Source organism: Gorilla gorilla, chromosome 3, assembly GCF_029281585.2.
Source record: "Gorilla gorilla gorilla isolate KB3781 chromosome 3, NHGRI_mGorGor1-v2.1_pri, whole genome shotgun sequence".
Taxonomy (NCBI): domain Eukaryota; kingdom Metazoa; phylum Chordata; class Mammalia; order Primates; family Hominidae; genus Gorilla; species Gorilla gorilla.
In genome coordinates this window covers 18048895-18068752 of record NC_073227.2, presented here as the reverse complement: position 1 = coordinate 18068752, position 19858 = coordinate 18048895, and the positions used below count along the sequence as shown (strand labels likewise).

Here is a 19858-nt window from a genome sequence, read left to right as displayed (position 1 = left end):
TTCTGTTTCTTTATCAAAACCCATTCTTTCTCATTTTACCTTGGATTGGAAGAAAGAGACCTTGAAAGACTCTTAGGAAATCAGGCCACCAATGCCTTCAGTAAGAGAGACAAATGAATTGCAGGGTTTGGGAGAGAATTCAGATAAAACTATGAAGATAGCTAAGTTCTTTTCAAGTATTTTAAGTTTTGTTAGTATCTTAGACTTGCTTGGGGCCCAAGGGAGTAGTTAAAACTCATGCTGTGGAGTTACCCAGAGTCACTGAGTTTGCAGCTTACCGGTGATGTGCTCTTGAAAAAATTACTTACCTTCCACAAGCCTAAGTTTCTTTGTATAGTAAATGGAAAAATAATAGCAGTAACTATCATATCATAGTGATAGTTAAATAAAATAATATATGTAAAGTGCTTTTTTAAACTTTTATTTTTAAGTTCAGGGGTACATGTGCAGATTTGTTACATAGGTAAATGTGTTTCATAAGGGTTTGTTATGCAGATTATTTCATCACCCAGGTACCAAGCCTAGTACCTATTTGTTATTAATATTTTTCCTGATCCTCTCTGTTCTCCCACCCTCCAGTAGGCCCCAATGTGTGTTGTTCCGCTCTGTGTGTCCATTTGTTCTCATCATTTAGCTCCCATTTATAAGTGAGAAAATGTAATATTTGGTTTTCTGTTCCTGCATTTAGTTTGCTAGGATAATGGCCTCCAGTTCCATCCATGTCCCTGCAAAGGACATGATCTCATTCTTTTTTTATGGCTGCATAGTATTCCATAGTGTATATATACCACATTTTCTTTATCCAGTCTATCGTTGGTGGGCATCTAGGATGATTCCATGTCTTTCCTATTGTGAATAATGCTGCAATGAACATACACATGCATGTATCTTTGTATTTGTATTCCTTTGGGTATATACCCAGTAATGAGATTGCTGGGTCGAATAGTAGTTCTGTCTTTAGGTCTTTGAGGAATGGCCACACTGTCTTCCATAATGGTTGAACTAATTTACACTCCCACCAACAGTGTATAAATGTTCCTTTTTCTCCACAACCCAGCCAGTATCTGTTATTTTTTTAGTTTTTAGTAATAGGCATTATGACTGTTGTGAGATGGTATCTCATTGTGGTTTTCATTTATATTTCTCTAATGATCAGTGATATTGAGCTTTTCCTCATATGATTTTTGACCACATGTATGTCTTCTTTTGAAAAGTGTTCATGTCCTTTGCCTGCTTTTTAATGGGTTTTATTCTTGTAAATTTGTTTAAGTTTCATATAGATGCTGGATCTTTGTCAGATGCATAGTTTGCAAAAATTTCTCCCATTCTATAGGTTGTCTGTTTACTCTGTTGATAGTTTCTTTTGTTGTGCAAAAGCTCTTTAGTTTAATTGGATCCCATTTGTCAATTTTTGCTTTTGTTGCAATTGCTTTTGGTGTTCTCGTCATGAAATCTTTGCCTGTGCCTATTTGCCGAATGGTATTGCCTAGGTTGTCTTCCAGGGTTTTTATAGTTTTGGGTTTTACATTTAAGTATTTAATCCATCTTGAGTGTATTTTTGTATATGGTGTAAGGGAGGAGTCCAGTTTCAATCTTCTGCAAATGGCTAGCCATTTATCCCAACAACATTTATTGAATACAGTCCTTTCCCCATTGCTTGTTTTTGTCAGGTGTGTCAAAGATCAGATAGTTGTAGGTGCACAGTCTTATTTCTGGGTTCTCTATTTTGTTCCATTGGTCTATGTATCTGTTCTTGTACCAGTACCATGCTGTTTTGGTTACTATAATTCTGTAGTATAGTTTTAAGTCAGGTAGTATGATGCCCCCAGCTTTGTTCTTTTTGCTTAGCATTGCCTTGGCTATTCAGGCTATTTTTTGGTTCCACATGAATTTTAAAACGGTTTTTTATGGCTCTGTGAAGAATGTCAATGGTAGTTTAATGGGAATAACATTGAATTCATAAATTGCTGTGGGCAATTTTAACAATATTAGTTCTTTTTATCAATGAGAATGGAATGTTTTCCATTTGTTTGTGCCATCTATGATTTCTTTAAGCAGTGGTTTGTAGTTCTCCTTGTAGAGACCTTGTAAAATGCTTTTCATAATGCCTGCCGCAGTTACCATCATCTTCACCAGCAGCTACAGAAGCACCATCGTCATCATCATTACCATCATCATCTTCTTCATCACCATCACTTCTTGCTAAGAAACCTTGCATATATTACTCCCCTTCTCTAAGCTTCAGCTAACTCATCATAAAATGGGGGATATAATGGAGAGGAGTCTTGATTATTATTATTATAGTATCTAACACCTATTGAGTGCCCTTCACGTGCAAGACTTATACTAAGTGTTTGCATTTAGTAGTTCATTTCATGCTCACAAATATCCCCAGTAGTAAGCTCCTACTCACTTTACAGGTGAGAGAATTCCGTACTAGAAAGATTTAGCTGAGATAGGACTTAAACGTGATCTTACTAACACCAAAGCCCAAGCTCCAGTCCACTGTGCTTTACCACCTTCTCTGGTTGTGAAGATCAAGGGAGATAATGGGAGTGAATACACCTGTGTACAATGGAGCTGTGCAGGCTCCTCATGGTTGCTTAGGGCTTGGTCTGAAGGCCTAGTGAAAGAGAGGATCTGATATCAACGTACCATGAATTCCCTGGCATCCTAATTATTTGTTCTTTCCTCAATCCTGCAAACACTTACAGAGCACCTGGTATGTGTTCAGCACTGTGCTAGGATCAGGAGCCTTAACCAATAAACAAGTCATGGCCTCAAGCCCTGAAGAAACAAAGAGATGTCCCAGGAGGCAATTTGTCAGTGTTCTACTGCATTGTACATTGATGTACCACATTCCATTGTACCAGCATCAGAAGTACTGAGTTATCCACAGGTGCTTCCAAAAACACACCTAGGAAAGACACAGAAAGTGAAACATCATCACCTAACCCTGTTCAGGCTTCAGAATTGCTGTGAACTGATTCCCAGTGGTGTTAGCTGCAGGACCAACTGAGTGTGTGACACAAACACTTTCTGACAATGAAATATTTTGCAGAACCAAAGCCTGGTTTCATTACATTTCAGTGTGTAACCATTATTCTCACACAGTTCAATAGATACCTTTAAGATATAGAGTCTAATATTTTTGTAGTGAATAGCATATCAAATCTTGTCAAAATCAACTTTTGAGCATTTAACTTATGTAAGTAAATATTGATGGAGTATCTACTCTGTGGGAAGTGCCAGACAAATGCAGATAGTGCCTGCTCAGGGGGGCTCACAGTGTAGTGGGAGGTGAGGGGATGCTACATTCCGAGTTGTTTTTGATTTGTTGGCAACATAGTGGGGTGATAACAGTGAAGGGTCTGGAGAGATTCAGACTTGAGTTGGCCTTGGCTTTGTGGCTTTGTCACCCTGGGCTGCTTGGTTGGGTCAGCTTGCTAAGTGATTGTGTATGTGCAATGCTTACCTTGAAAGCTTTACCTCAATGGAGCAATTGTCTCCAAATTCAGCCCCTTCCTTTCATCTCACCTGCCGTGATCTGAGCCCCCATAAACAACCATTGCCTCCTCCCTGGACTGCCCCAACAGCCCGCTGCATCCTCTCCTACACCCTCCAGGCTTTTCTCCAAACAGCAGTGACCTCTGTGAAATGCAAATTGATCACCTCAACTGCTGCATAGCAGCCCAAAGTGGTTTTCTTCAACTGCAAACCCCTCTCCATGATCTACAAGAGGCTGCTTCATTGGCCCTGCTCACATTTGCTACCTCACCCCATTCCTCTCTGCCTCCTTCAGGTGTCTGGACAGATTGGCCCCTGTTGTAGACCTTAGCCCAATCCTTTCACCTGTAGGACCTCTGCCGGCCCCTCCCTCCACTCGGCATGATCTTCCCCAGATCTTCAGGAGCCACCTTCCCTTCTTCAATCCGCATCTCCACCATCTCCTCCCCAGAGCATCCTACTCCACCCACTGCCAAAATAGGCAGTGCATCTCCTCCAGAATGCTTATCACATTTTGTATTTATATGTATTTACTCATTTGCTCACTCCCCTTTTTTATTTTTATTTTTTTATTTCCATAGGTTTTTTGGGGAACAGGTGGTGTTTGGTTACATGAATAAGTTTTTTGGTGGTGATTTCCAAGATTTTGATGCACCCATCACCCAAGCAGTGTACATTCACCCAATTTGTAGCGTTTTATAACTCACCCCCCTCCCACCATTTCCCCCGAGTTCCCAAAGTCTGTTGTATCATTCTTTTATCTTTTTTTTTTTTTTTTTGAGAGGGAGTTTCACTCTTGTTGCCCAGGCTGGTGTGCAATATGCTTGATCTCGGTTCACTGCAACCTCCACCTTCCGGGTTCAAATGATTCTCCTGCCTCAGCCTCCCGAGTAGCCGGGATAACAAGCATGTACCACCACGCCCAGCTAATTTTTGTATTTTTAGTAGAGATGGGGTTTCACCATGTTAGTCAGGCTGGTCTCAAACTCCTGACCTCATGTAATCCACTGGCCTCTGCCTCCCAAAGTGCTGGGATTACAGGTGTGAGCCACAGCGCCTGGCCCCAGTTGTATCATTCTTATGCCTTTGCATCCTCGTAGCTTAGCTCTCACTTTTGAGTGACAACATATGATGTTTGGTTTTCCATTCCTGGGCTCACTCCCATTTTAATGAACAAGTCATCCCAGCAGACAAGGGTTCCCCATGAAAGCAAGGACATGTTGCTTTTGACCTCACTGTTGGAACAGCCCCAGCACATAAATAATTGTTGGATGTTGACACAATGATTGCCTCCAGCCTAGTAATTTCCAAATTGTGTTCACTGTCTCTCTAGAGTTTAGTAAAAGTCCCTGAGGGATTTCCCATCCATTACCCACTCTGTCTTGTCTGAGAAACACCCAGGTGTAGATCTCATTGGCAGAGTGGTGACTCCAGCTGGAGATGGGGAGGTTCAAGTGGGATCCCAGCAGTCATGCTGAGCCCTAGGTCCTGGTCTGGGCACAGGGCGTGATCACCGGTCTCACTGTACAGGATATGGAGGAATGGAAGGGTATAGACCTGAGACCACATGTGAGTTTGGAAATGTGTAGGGGTAGCTTGGGTTGTGGTGGTGACTGGAGGCTCTCCTGGCATCAGAAAGTAAAGGGTAATAAATGCCCTGCAATTGCACAGGACAGTCTCTCAAAATAAAGACTTGTCCCACTGCAATATCAATGATGTCTCCACTGAGTAACACTAAGCCATCAGGGCGACTCAGGAACTGGGGCCCACTACACACTCAGTCAAGGGGCAGGGGTGGGGGGGTTCTAAAGTGTGGCAGATGGAGATGGATGCTGAAGGCATGACCTTCTCAGAGTGATTAATTCCATGTCCCGGCTCACACACTGCAGGTGGCATCCCGTTCATCTTGACTGGTGAGTTCTTCCAGCAATCTCAGCGGCCGGCTGCCTTTATCATTGCAGGCACCGTCAACTGGCTCTCCAACTTTGCTGTTGGGCTCCTCTTCCCATTCATTCAGGTATGACTGACAAGGAGTCTTTTGCCCATGGGGTTCCCTTTGATTCTGCAGCGCTTGAGGGGTGATTCATAGAGCAGAAGTTGATCTCTCTCCTCTCAACTGGAAACATGCTATTTTCCTAAGGAAGGAAGAAACTATGCTTTGGGCAAAACCTTTCATCCCTTTCTCTTTCCTGTGCCTTCCTAGAGCTTCCCTAAATGCTGTGGGCTGCTTCAGAGGGTGTGGGCTACCCATTGCTGACGGTATGCAAGGACTCCTAGGTTAGCAACTCAAACCTACAACCTACTTATCATTTTTACAATGTGCTCATCATTGTGTAAGACAAATTCCATCTAATAGTTCCAGTGCACACTGCAAACCACCACCCATTTAACATCCTCATTGTCATCATCATAACCACAGCTAATGGGATCATTGTCCCAAGGGTGACAGTGATCAGTAGGAAAATGCCCACATACTCAAGAATCAGATACAAGTCTTTTTGGGTAGGGAAAGAATCTGTTCATTGGAAACCGAATTCATTAATTCAACACATATATATGTTGAGTCCCAGCTGTGTGCCAGGCACTATTCTAGGCAATGAGGATACAGTGGTAACAAAGCCTGTGTTTCCTGGTCCTGGAGCTGAACGGGGAAACAAAAGAGGCAGAAGTGCTATTTTAAATGGGGCAATCGTGAAGGGCTCTGGAAGGAGGTGACAGTTGCGCAGAGGCCTGAGTGAAGTGAGGGAGCAGAGCTGTCTGGGAATGGTGAAGTCCTGGCTAGAAAAACAGCAAGTGCAAGGGCCCTTAGGCAGGGCTAATATTTGGCCTGTGTAAGAAACCACCCAGAGGCCTATATGACTGAAACAGAGTGAGCAAGAAAGATGGGTGAGATAGAGGATCACATAAGAGGGTTATCTGGGAGCAGGAACACAAAAGGCTTTGCAAGCCTTCTGCACGGAGCAAGGGGCCCAGAAGCATTTGCAGAAGGAGGATGAAGCTTCCCTGCTCAAATGCCCACCGGGGCTCCCTGCTGCCCTCGGTGCTGGGTGGTACCACCTGGAGGAGGTGAGAATCCGTCACATACGTCACCACCCATTCTCAGGAGCTATTTCAATCCTGTCTTCCTCCCCTCACCAACTATTCTGGACACTCAGTTCTAAGTCTGCCTGCTAATTTACTAGTGCCAAGCCTAACACATCCCAGAGATTCTGCTGCCAGCTTGGGTGAGCCAAAGGTCAGTATTTGCGGCACTCCAAGCCCCAGCCACCCCAGCTCTAAGCCTGCATGGTGGCTGTTCCTGCATTCACAGTTACGGAGCAGTTGCTCTGTGCCGCCCCCCTCCCCCATGCATGGCTTTCTGTGCCCACATCACCCTCACACAGTCCTGAGCTGGAGTTTCTGATCCTTGCCACTGTACAGGCAAGGAGGTCCAGGAAGCAGACATGGTCAGCCCAGGTCCCACAGTCAGCATCAAACCCAGTTTCTCCACTTCACCACCTTGTGCTCAACTTCCCTCTCCATCCATCACTTGCTACAGCCTCCTTGTCTCAGAGTTAGAAGGCTGCCACACCCTGTAACTTTCAAAACATCTTTGTGTTTTAGCAACAAACACTCTATTTCTGAAACATAAGTGCTGTTGGGGGCTCCATGAGCCATGGAGTTAGTCAAGATCCCACACTCATTTACTCCCATCCTGGGACACCTTCACGTGGCTGCAGTCAGAACATAACAAGTATCTTTTCAATTGACTTTAAACCTTAAGTGGCTTTTTACAGTTTGGCTCAAAGCCAGCAGAGCCAGGTGTCAGTAAAATCCTCATTATTGTGGCAAAAGTTAACTTCAAGCTGCTTCTGTCAACATGGTTCCCCCATCACATTTATAAATTAAGTAGAGAAGTTCCAGCACCTTCACATGGCCCAGTACTGAGATTTGTATGTCCGAGAAGCAGGCCACTATCTTCTGAGCCACTCGGGGGTGTGGGGTGTGAAAGACCTTGCTTGCCTGCCACAGTTTGAGCATTAACAGCACCAACATGCCACTTTAGCATAGTGTTCACTGAACGCTTGCCGTGTGCCCAGAGTGCTCCACCGCTGCCTGTGCTAGGAGGTAGTGCCTGTATCACTCCCTTTGACAGGCAAGGGGATGAGCTCAGAGAGATGTAGTAACTTCCAAGGTCACTGCACTTCCAAACCTAGATAATTTTTTGTATTTCTAAAAACTGGAATCAATTCTTTGTTTTGTTCTTGCTTCTCTTGCCTGTCATTTATGAGCCTTTTCTTATGCCTGTGGGCATTTTCGAAACAAATCCCCTCTGGAAACAGTTCCTGAGAAGCTGGGTATGTCCAGGGTGTCTGGGTTTTCAGGGGTCATTCGGGAAACATTGCAGGTGTGACTATTGATGAACCTTCATCGGAGCAGGAACAGCCAGGCTGGACATACAGATGGAGACACTGGGCAGGTAGCTACGTTTAGTATTTTGTGAAATGTCAGCCTCCTGACCCAAGCCTGGGAAGGCACCCACGGTTAATTTCCTTTCCGGAGAGGAGCTTAGCAAGTTAGAGAGCTGGGCTCAGGGGGCTGCTGTGAGCAATGATCAATGCATTAGAGAAATACAGGGCTAACAAGTTCTGAGTCACATCCCCCAACCCCAGCCCACCACAGCCCCACTCACGCCCACCCATGGGAGCAACATGTATGTGTTGTAGATGCCATACATGAACCATTTCTGACCTACCTCCCTTCTGAAAACCAGCTCAGCCACAATCAAGAGCTACTGTGTTCATCTACTCGGGCCTCGGGCCGCCATGACCAAATAGCACAGACTAGGGAGCTTCAACAACAGAAATTTATTTTCTCACAATTCTAGAAGGTAGAAGTCTGAGCTCAAGGGCTTAGCACAGTTGATTTCTTCTGAGGCCCCTCTCCTTGGCTTGTAAATGGCTGTTGTCAAGTTCACAACTACACCAATTGTTATCCCCAGGGTCAGGTTCCAGCTCATGCTGAGGTCGGAAGGGAGTGGGTGGATGAGCAGACAGCTGGAAGAACACTCAGGGGGCCGCAGGCAGGTGCAATGTAGTCTCTCATGAGCAGCTCACTCACACTAGTTCTCTCACACTGTCCACCCTGTCTTGGCTGCTTAGTCCAGCAGCTTCTACACATGGCTGCACTGCCAGCTTGCCCTTCAAGGTCAGCAGCTTAACTCTTTCTCTGGGCACCAGAACTCGAGCTATGTCCTGGCTCCCCTCTTTCCATTTTGCAGATGGACAGCTCTGGTTTTCTGTCTCTTTCTCTGGGCGCCAGCGCAAGAGTGCATGTACAGTGTCAGCAGGGCAGTTATACCTTTTACAGACAACAGTGGTGTAGGGCCAAGGGATGCCCTTCCTATGTTATGGCTACATGGCTGTGATAACAAGTAGAGTTATACACCTGCCCTTTAAACTCACTGAGTCACTCTGGATGTTTACCTCAGCCTACCCTTGACCAAAGCACAACCATGTTCCTTGCAGCTGTCTTCTCCCTGTGTCCTCGCATGGTCTCCCTTCTGTGTCGATCTGTGTCCTCTTCTCCTCTCTTATGAGAATAGCAGGATATTGGATTAGGGCCCCACCCTAATGACCTCATTTCAACTTAATCGCATCCTGAGGTGCTAGGGCTTAGGACTCAACGTATGAATTTCAGGAGGGACGCAGTTCAGCCCACAGCAGCCACCAAGAGAAACTACTCACACATCTTGATTGTTTCACTTATTCCAATAAGTATCAGTGGCAAATGTATTCCAGCCCCCAAACAGACCCCTAAGAAGCCTGGGCTTCTTCCTCAGAATAAAATGTCTGAGCCAGTAGAGCCACAGACAACGGCACGAATCACGCCTGTATTGAAGCCCATGTATTAGCAGAGGGCCCTGAGCATGCTCCTCAAGCATAGGTTTCCTCTCCAAGCCTGGGTTTCCTCACCTGTAAAACAGGGAAAATCCTTAGCCTTCTCATCACCAACAGAGAAGGGAGGCAACTGTGGTTGTGGGGAGGAGCCCACATCCCTTCATGCTCACCTCCACACTCTGGCTCTGGGATCCTGTTGGCAGCATTTGCTGTGGTCAGCATCAGTGTTGCTTGGGCCATTTGTTGTAAAGCCTGCGAAAAACACTCTCCAGTGTGGAGTGCCAATATTTTCCGATTCAGAGAAAATTGCATGCAAATGTATGCCTCTTTGATTCTACTCAAGTTATAAAATGCAGTTTGAGCTCGATAAATTCTGGAAAAGAGCAAATTATTCTTTTCAACCTGAAGAATATTGGGTCATATCCTGAGTGCCTCAGCAGAGTGAGAAGGGCAGGGCTAGTCAAACTTTTTCTGAGCTTTTTGTTTTTCTTCAACTTTTATTCTAAGTTTGGGTTCATGTGCAGGATGTGCAGGTTTGTTACACAAGTAAACATATGCCGTGGTGGTTTGCTACACAGATCAACCAATCACCTAGGTATTAATATTAAACCCAGAGTCCATTAGCTATTCTTCCTAACACTCTCCCTCCACCGCAACCCCCCGATAGGCCCCAGTATTGTTCCCCTCAATGTGTCCATGTGTTCTCGTTGTTCAGCTCCCACTTATAAGTGAGAACATGCAGTGTTTGGTTTTCTGTTCCTGTGTTAGTTTTCTGAGGGTAACAGCTTCCAGCTCCATCCATGTCACTGCAAAGGACTTGACCTCATTCCTTTTTATGGCTACATAGTATTCCATGGTGTATATGTGCCACATTTTCTTTATCCAGTCTATCGTTGATGGGCATTTGGGTTGATTCCATATCTTTGCTATTGTGAATAGTGCTGCAATAAATATACACATGCATGTATCTTTACAATACAATGATTTACATTCCTTTGGGTAGATACCCAGTAATGGGATTGCTGAGACAAATGGCATTTCTGTCTCTAGGTCTTTGAGGAATCACCATGCTGTTTTTCACAATGATTGAGCTAATTTAAACTCCCACCAACAATGTAGAAGCATTCCTTTTTCTCCGCAAGCTCGCCAGCATCTGTTGTTTCTTGACTTTTTAATAATTGCCATTTTGACTGGCATGAGATGGTATCTCATTGTGGTTTTGATTTGACTTTCTCTAATGATCAGTGATGTTGAGCTTTTTTTCATATGTTTTTTGGCCATATGAATGTCTTCTTTTGAGAAGCATCTGTTTGTGTCCTTTGCCCACTTTTTAATGAGGTTGTTTTTTCTTGTAAATTTGTTGAAGTTCCTTGTGGACTCTGGATATTAGGCCTCTGTCAGATGGATACATTGCAAAAACTTTCTCTCATTGTGTGGGTTGTGTGTTCACTATGATGGTAGTTTCTTTTGCAGTGGAGAACTCTTTAGTTTAATTAGATCCCATTTGTCAATTTTTGCTTTTGTTGCTCTTTTTTTTTTTTTTTGACATTTTTGTCATGAAATCTTTGCCCGTGACTATGTCCTGAATGGTATTTCCTAGATTTTCTTCTAGGGTTTTTATAGTTTTGGGTTTTACATTTAAGTCTTTAAGCTATCTTGAGTTAATTTTTGTATAAGGTGTAAGGAGGGGGTCCAGTTTTAATCTTTACCTCAGTCTCTCAAGTAGCTGGGATAACAGGCGACTGCCACCACGCCGAGCTAATTTTTGTAATTTTAGTAGAGATGGGGTTTCACAATGTTGGCCGGGCTGGTCCTGAACTTCTGACCTCAAGTGATCCACCCACCTCAGCCTCCCAAAGTGCTGGGATTACAGGTGTGAGCTACTGTGCTCAGCTGAGCCACATGTTCTTGACTGAATTTTGTGAAACTGTGAGAATAATCCTCACGACACCCATCAGGTCCCTTGGGAAAAGAAAGCCAAGCAAGAGGCAGCTGTGTGGGTGTCAGAGAGGTCCTAGGAAGCCCTGTTTGTGGCCTGGGGTACGTCAGGAAGCCTCTCTGAGCCTCAGTCCATCCATCCACTCACTAAGATACTCAGAGCATCTACTGTATATCAGAGACTCTCCGGGCTCTGGGAATACAGAAAAATGATGACTCCTGCCTTCAGATAGTTACCTCTTGGTAGGGAGAAGGTTAATAAACAGGCAGTTGCACACTATAATGCTGCATAGTGATGAGTGCTTTTAAAGGCAATGAAGCAGGGCTGGGAGGGGCTATTTCGAAATGAGAGTCAACGAGAACCTCTCTGAGAAAATGACCTTAAAGTCGGATGAAGAGGAGTAAGAAAGCAGGATATACAGAGGCCTAAACGAAGATTATTCCAGCAAGAGAGAACAGCATGTGCAAAGATTCTGAGGCCTAATACTGGAGGGAAATCATAAAGGCAGTGGAGTTGGGGCAAAGAAAGTGAGGAGAGTAAGATCAGAGAAATAAGAGGGACACATGGTCGGTGGCCTTGGAGGCCATGGTGAGGACTTTGGCTTTCCTGCAGGTGACTTAGGAAGTCATGGTGGGTTTTGAGCAGAGGAGTGACAAGTTTTGTCCTTTGTTTAACAGGATCACTCTGGCTTGTCTGTTAAGAATAATCTTAAGATTATGCTTAAAGTGAAAAGCAGGGAAATCAGTTGACAAGCTATTGCAAAAATCCAAGCAAAACATGATGGTGGCTTGCACCAAAATTAGGTTACAATAGAAGTGATGACAAACCCTCAGATTTGAAATACATTTCAAGGTGGAGCAACATGATTTCCTGATGGAGCAGATGTGGGTGGGAGAGAGAGAGAGAAGCTCAGCCTGCCTCCAAGTGTTTTTGTTGGCATAATCAATCAGAAGGATGGAGGTGCCATCAGCAGAGATGAGGAAGGCTAGAGCAGGCAGTTTTAGAGGCTCCACTTTGGACTTGATAAGTCAGATGTCCATTCCGCCTGCAGATGGGGGTGTGGAGGATGTTGAATGCAAAATTGATATATCTCATTTCATCTTCAAAACAATGTGTGGGTATATATCACCATGTTGCAAATGAGGAAACAGATGCTCAGTGGATTGGAATTCTATCTTAAATGGCACATCATAAGTGTTAGAACAGCATGTGAGTAATGGGATCAGGATTTGAAAGCCACTCGACTGGCTTCAGAGCCCATACTCTCCCCCTTCTCCACACTACTCTTGAAGTCTTTGTACGAGCAGAATGCACAGTCTCAAGAGCTAAGCACCCCCAGGTGTGGAACATTTACTGCATGTGGCACTTTAAAGGGAATGTCTCATTTAATTCATACAACAACCCTACATGTACCGTGATTATCCTCTTTTTCAGTCATGGAAACTGAGGGAAAAAGAGTCTCAGATTTAGTAAATGGTAGATCTAGGATGTGATCCAGGGATCAAGCTTAAGCACTTTGCCATTCTCCAAAAATAAATGTTTGTCAAATCAAAGAATAGAATGGAATTGACTAAAATCTGGATATTGCTTCTTGGGAAATATTATTCAAAGACAGTGTCACCTTATCTTTGGATCAGTAGATGTTTGTTGCATATAATAGTCACAATCCTGAAAGCTGGGACCCAGAAAGTCTTTTATTTCTGGAATGGTGGCTCATGCCTATAATCCCAGTACCTGGGAGACTAAAGCAAGCAGATTGATTGAGGCTAGGATTTCAAGTCTTTTATTCCACAAATATGTCCTGAGTACCTCCTATAAGGCGCAGGAGCTACAGAGGTGACTGAGTCACTGAGAAGCTCAAGGTCTAGTGCAGTTGGCAGGGTTATTCTAGTCCAAGCACTAATCAGGATACATAAAACGGAGTGATTGCATTGAACATTTCTATTTTTTCTGATCTCTCTTATTTGTGCAAGGCCGCCTCAGAGTATCAATTAGTGAGTTAGATCATTTGCATATTAGAAAAAACTGGCATTACCTTGGCCTATTCTATGCTCCACATTCTTCCTATGAACTAAGGCATTTCTCTTCCCTTTTGATGTCATTCTTGTCTCATGTGTATAGTAGAAGCAAGGAGACAATGTGGTTAATTGTAAATATAAGCTTAAGCTAATATTCAGCAAGCATTCCATTTTGCTTTCGTGATGATTAATTTTTAAATGCCAAATTTGCAACAACAACAACAAAAAAGTGCCATTTTCTCATCTTTCCCAGAGTTTGAAGCTGATTTATTCAAGCCTTATGTGATAACACTTCATGTAGGGTACACTTGCCTTATAGAGCCAGCATCACACATGGTGTTTTGTCTAGGAGTATTGGTATATGAATGTGGAGCTATTTTAAAAATCTGTGTAGAGATGGTTTAACAGCAAGTTTACTGATTATCTATTTGAGGGTTTTTGTCTCTGCCTTTCCACAGAAAAGTCTGGACACCTACTGTTTCCTAGTCTTTGCTACAATTTGTATCACAGGCGCTATCTACCTGTATTTTGTGCTGCCTGAGACCAAAAACAGAACCTATGCAGAAATCAGCCAGGCATTTTCCAAAAGGAACAAAGCATACCCACCAGAAGAGAAAATCGACTCAGCTGTCACTGATGGTAAGACAAACGGAAGGCCTGAACAAGTTTCCTCCTCCACGTTGGACAATTATGTCAAAAACAGGATTGTCTACATGGATGATCTCACTTTTCAGGAAACTTAAAATTTACCCATTATTGGGAGGCTTAAATGAATTGAAGCTATGCAAGTCTTTTATATTATTAAATATTTAAAAGTAAACCTGTACTAATCTAACATTGCAACTATGTTAGCATTATTCACAACTGAATTTCCCAAACCCTTCTGGAAGCTGCAAGGAATCACTGTATGTTTCAGTAGACCCAGCGTTCTTCTATATAGGTTGATGACCTGCCTTCTTCATGACTCAACCCATGATTTCAAAATGAAATTGGGGAAATAGTAGGTTAATACTTTATCAAAGAAAAATCAATTTGGTCTGATAGGGGACTCAACGGATTAGAGATCACAGACTGAGGTTCTAGTCCCAGCTTTACCACAAGCAGCCTTGACCTGCCCTCAACCTGGGTCCCAGTGCCTCAATGACCCTAGGCTTCCATCCCTGATATAGGCTTTCAGAAGTCAGTGGAAAGATTATTCATAGTGCCTAAGAAATGCCTATTTCCAATATTTGACCTTGTGGATCTCAGGCTTTGGAGAGCCTAATACCAACACACCAGCCTGCAGATTTTCTCTTTCCCAAACTGTGTTCCAGGAATGGGCTCAAAACTTCAGGGCTGACGCTGTCCTCACCCCAGACTATTAGAGTCCTGTGTGCTCACAGAGAACATGAAGAAGAGCAATGTGTAGAAGACTTAACTTTCTCATAACTGCAGCAGGGACTGAAAATTGACTTCCATCCAAATGAAAAACAATGTTGAGGATGATTCTAAAGCTAAACCTAGGCTTGGTGGGGAAAAAAAAAAACATTGTGATTAATTGGTGATCTCTGCAACAAGTGTGGGGCTCAGAGTGTCAGCACATGTACCTCATGTTTACCAAGTCTAGAAGAGATTTCTCTGAAAAGGTAATGAGCTGTCTTGAAAAATGGGGAGTTCACCATCACTCAAAGTGCTCAAGGGAAGACTGGGTGATTACTCATCTTGACTGTTGCTAAGAAAGTCTGTGTCAACTTTGGAGGAAGGTGTTTGGAATAGATATGTTGAAGGGCTCTTCTAACTCTTACATGCTAGGGTTGTTTGAGTAAGATCTACTTACAGCCTGCCATCGTAATGTGTGGCTTGTGGTTTGGGCGATTTCCTATACTTGCTTCTAAAATGAAACAACGTGTCCCAAAGTAAAGTAAAGTGCACTTGAATTAGCACCAGTGTGTTTGAATTTGGTATCTCATAGGAGTGGGGCCAGAGAGGGCTTGACTTAGCAATACCACTAGAATCCTTTCAGCCATAATCCCTTGGGTTTGCTCAGATCGTTCTTGACCATGGCAGCCTTAGCCAAAATTTGAGTTCAGTTTTCCTTTTCTGTGGAGTATTCTTTCATCACTGGGCCACTCCTTTGGTTAATTGCCAACTCAATGCACCATGCCATCCAGCTTTGGGTTGGCTGAAAAATTTGGACAGTGTTTGTCAAGATGAAGAGAAAGTGAGGTGTGGGTTCCAAAAGTGCCTGAGACCAAAAGAGCCAAAGACAGTGTAAAATAAAAGTCTTAGCTTTTTGGTGTTCTCTTTTATTTGGAGACTTGAGAATAAATATTTATTAGGTACCTATCATAGACAAGGCACTAGCTACATACTAAAGATGTATCAGTAAGCAAGAAAATATACTGCCCTCACCTGCAAAAGCCCATGTCTACCAGAGAAGATAGAAAATCAAAGCATTAACTGTAAAGTTGTCATCAGTACTGTACTTTACAGTATAGTAAATTGTCATCAATACAGTGATATAGAAACATGCCACAGGGATGACTGGGGTGAGAGGTGAGAATCAGGAAAACCTTCCCAAATAAGTGACAGAAATAGAATGGGGAACACTATGACTGTCAGGCAATAGGCCAGGAATTATTCTTACATGTTATTTTATTTGAAAAGCTCATAGAGCCATTTCTCACTCCATTTTCTACTGCTTATAACAGAATACCTGAAACTGGGTAATTTATAGACAAATAAACTTTTTTTTTTTACAGTTCTGGAGGCTGTAGAGTTCAATGTCAGGGGGACATCTGATGAGTGCCTTCTTACTGGTGGGGACTCTCGCAGTCCTGAGGCGGCACAGGGAATCACATGGTGAGGCAGCTAAGTGTGTTCACTGGGGTCTCTCTTCTCTTTATAAAACCACCAGTCCCACTCCCATGATGACCCATTCATTCATTCACTCATTAGTCCATTAATTCATGAGGGCTCTCATGACCCAACTACCAAAATTTTAAAGACTCTGCCTCTCAATACTGCCACATTGGGGATTAAATTTCAACATGACTTTTAGAGGGGACATTCAAACCACAGCAGCCACATTAAGGAAATTTTTGAAAAATAAAACAATAAGACACCCATAATCTCATATCCTTCACTCCCCCAACATAAGCAATTTAATTTTTAGACAGCTCTGTCCATTTCTTGCTTATTATTCATCCAGTTGGAATCACAGAATATATGAAACACAATTACAATCATCTTGTCTCTTATCTTCTATTTTTTCCAGTTTGTATTAAATCAAATGCATCATCTCAATTCCAAATCCTTTTGTTTATACTCTGATGTTTACTCCAGGGAATTCTTCGTGTATAAAGTTGTTTTTCACAGCCACACACTTGTACCACAAATCTAGGGGGTATTCTTTCTTTTAGTGTCCTTAATATTGTATTACTTTCTAATATTCACACTTTAACTTTACAAATGAGTAGAATGGAATAGCTGTGTTTCAGTACAGAACTTTTTTCTTATGTTTGCTTGGGCCTTCCTCCTCTCTGTTACCTATGTTGATAATCTAGGATTTGTTGTCTCACATTTTTCCCGATGTTCATATGATATTCAATGAAATAAAATAAATGTGACACAAAAAAAAAGTTGTTTTCCAGATACCCAAATATAATGGGGAGTGGCGAGTCAGAGAGACAGACATTTTCATGAGCTTTGCTTCACAGGCTCTGGTTCTTAGCTGAAAGGTACCAGCCGCTTACAGCACCCTGTATCCATTCACAGACCCTAAAAGAATCTCCAGTCAAATTAACAGGTCTCCTTTCCTAATTCCTGACCAGGAGTTGGGGATTAGGCCCTTGTCTTACTATTTTACATATTCTCTCACCTCCAAGCCATGGAGGTTTATATTTCTTCTTTTCAGTTTCACTAAAAGTAACTCTTCCAGCTGTTAGTTCTGGCTAAGTAAGCACACTCCACCCTATTTCTCCCACTGATCATAACTAGCAACCCTGGACAGAATCATAATGAAAACATGTAAGGACTCTGAAAAATAAATTATATCAGGCAAATTGAAGAGAGAAATCAAAACCCAAAGGATAGTTAATATGGCAGTGAGTATCTCCTGGCTTATACTGCAGGACAGGGCAGTTTTGGAAACTGTGCAATGGACATGGACTGAAAAAGCTGCAGGAGACATCTCCTGCCTCGGTCCCTTCCCAGAGTGACAGGAAAGGGGTGGCCCTTGGGGGAAAAAATGTGATCAAACTGATGAAAATCAAATATAAAGGAAAAAATCTTGAAAGGTACCTTAGAAAATCACAGCATTACACAGAGTGGAAAATGATTTGCATGACTTTAGATTTCTCATCAGAAACCAAATAAGCCAGAAGAGACTGGAACAATATCTCAGTATTTTTTTAAACACTGAAAGAACTGTCAATCTAGTTTGAATTTTTTGAAGGCCCATCTATATGCTATGTACAAGAAGCCCACTTTAAACATAATGATATAGATAGGTTAAAAGTAAAAGAGTGAGAAAATATATAGTATGCAAATGCGAATCAAAAGAAAGCTGGCATATTAATAGTAGAAAAAGTAGACTTTGAAACAAGAGGAATTACCCATGATAAAGAGGAGATTATGTAGTTATAAATGGGTCAATTGAGCTAGAAAGCTCTCAAGTAATTAATATAAAATTTCACCTTAAGAAACTAGAAAAATAAAAGCAAACTATTCAAAAAGCAAACACAGGGAAGAAAATAAAGATAAGAATAAAAATATATGAAATCAAAAATGGAAATATATCAAAAACAGGACAGGATAAGAAAATCAATGAAACCAAAAATTGGTTCTTTGGAAAGATCAATACAATTGATAAACCTCTATCCAGGCTAACCAAAAGAGGGAGTATGGAAGAAGTGATGTCGGGGAGATGGAGGGAGAAAAAGAGAGGATAAGAGAGATAGGACACAACTTGCCAAGAGCAGTAATGAAAGAGGCAATATCCCTACAGACCCTACAGATATTAGAAGAGTAATAAGGAAATGCTGTTAATAACCCTGCCTGTAAATTCAACAACTTTAAATGAAATAGATAAATTTTCAAAAGACACTATCAAAAGTCACTCAAGAAAAAATAGATAACCTGAATAGTCCCATATTCACTTAAATAAACAGAATTCTTAGCTGAAACTTTCCAACAAAGGAAATTCCAGGTCCAGATGGTTTCAGTGGAAAATTCTACCAAATACTGAGGGAAAATATGTACACAATTTATCCCAGAAAATTCAAAAGGGAGAAATGCTTCCTAACTCATTTTATGAAACTAACACAAACCTGATACCAAAATAATACAAGAAAACAGTACAAGAAAATAAAACTGCAGACCAATATTTGTCATAAACAAAGGCACACAATTTCTTTTTTTAGATATACTTTAAGTTCTGGGGTACATGTGCAGAGCATGCAGGTTTGTTACGTAGGTATACACGTGCCATGGTGGTTTGCTGCACCCATCAACCTGTCATCTACCTTAGATATTTCTCCTAATGCTCTCCCTCCTCTTGCCCCCCAACCCCTGACAGGCCCCGGTGTGTGATGTTCCCCTCCCTGTGTCCACGTGTTCTCATTGTTCGATTCGCACTTATGAATAAGAACATGCAGTGTTTGGTTTTCTGTTCCTGTGTTAGTTTGCTGAGATTGATGGATTCCCGCTTCATCCATCCAAAGGCACACAATTCCTTATCAAATATTAGCAAGTTAAATCAACAATATAAAAAGGATAATACACCACAACAAGGTGGAGAAATTCAAAACTGTTTCAATATTCCAAAATCAGTCAATTTAATCCCCCATATTAACTGACTGAGGGGAAAAGAACATATGATTATATCAATAGACACAGGGGAAACATTTGATGAAATTCAACATCCCTCTATGTTCAAAACACTTACCAAACCAGGAATTGAAAAAAGCTGCCTTAACCTGAAAGAGTATCTACAAAAAACACACAGCTAACATCATATTTAGTGGTGCAAAACTAAATGCTTTTCCCCTAAGATCAGGAACAAAGTAAAGATATTTTCTATCACTGCCTCTATTCACTATCATACTGGAAGTTCAAGTCAATGTAACAAGGTGAGAAAAATAAATAAAAGGTGTACAGATTGAAAAGCAAAACATTAAAAATAAAACTGTTTTCTATTCACACACATTATTGTTTACATATTAAATCTCAAAGAATCTACCTGAACTAAAAAGTTAACAAGGTTACAGAATAGAAGTTCAACACACAAATATTCATTGTATTTCTCTGTACTACCAATGAACAATTAAAAACTAAAACATAAAAAAGTTGCTATTCATAATAGTTCCAAAAACAAGAAATACTTGGTTAAATATCTAACAAAACATATTTATGTTCTTTAGTTTTCTGCCGAAAACTACAAAACACTGATGAAATAAGTCAAAGAACCAATAAATGGAAAGGTACACTGTGTTCACTGAATGAATGACTTTACTAAAGTTAAAAGGTCAACCATC

The 19858-nt window shown here is 41.9% G+C and overlaps 1 protein-coding gene across 3 annotated transcripts in view; it reads left to right on the top strand.

Annotated features, from left to right (window-relative positions):
• The window catches only part of SLC2A9 (solute carrier family 2 member 9), a 240673-nt gene that overhangs the window by 180528 nt on the left and 40287 nt on the right, over positions 1-19858 (top strand). Inside the window, exons 11-13 of one of the 3 annotated variants that reach the window (XM_019025258.4) lie at positions 5397-5524; positions 13802-13982; positions 16085-16946. In XM_019025258.4, the coding sequence (XP_018880803.4) occupies positions 5397-5524; positions 13802-13982; positions 16085-16188 (413 nt within the window). In that variant the 3' untranslated portion in view covers positions 16189-16946. Of the gene's footprint in view, positions 1-5396; positions 5525-13801; positions 15263-16084; positions 16947-19858 lie in introns of those variants that run through there. The other 2 variants (XM_004038433.5, XM_055385499.2) reach the window with 2 other exon arrangements.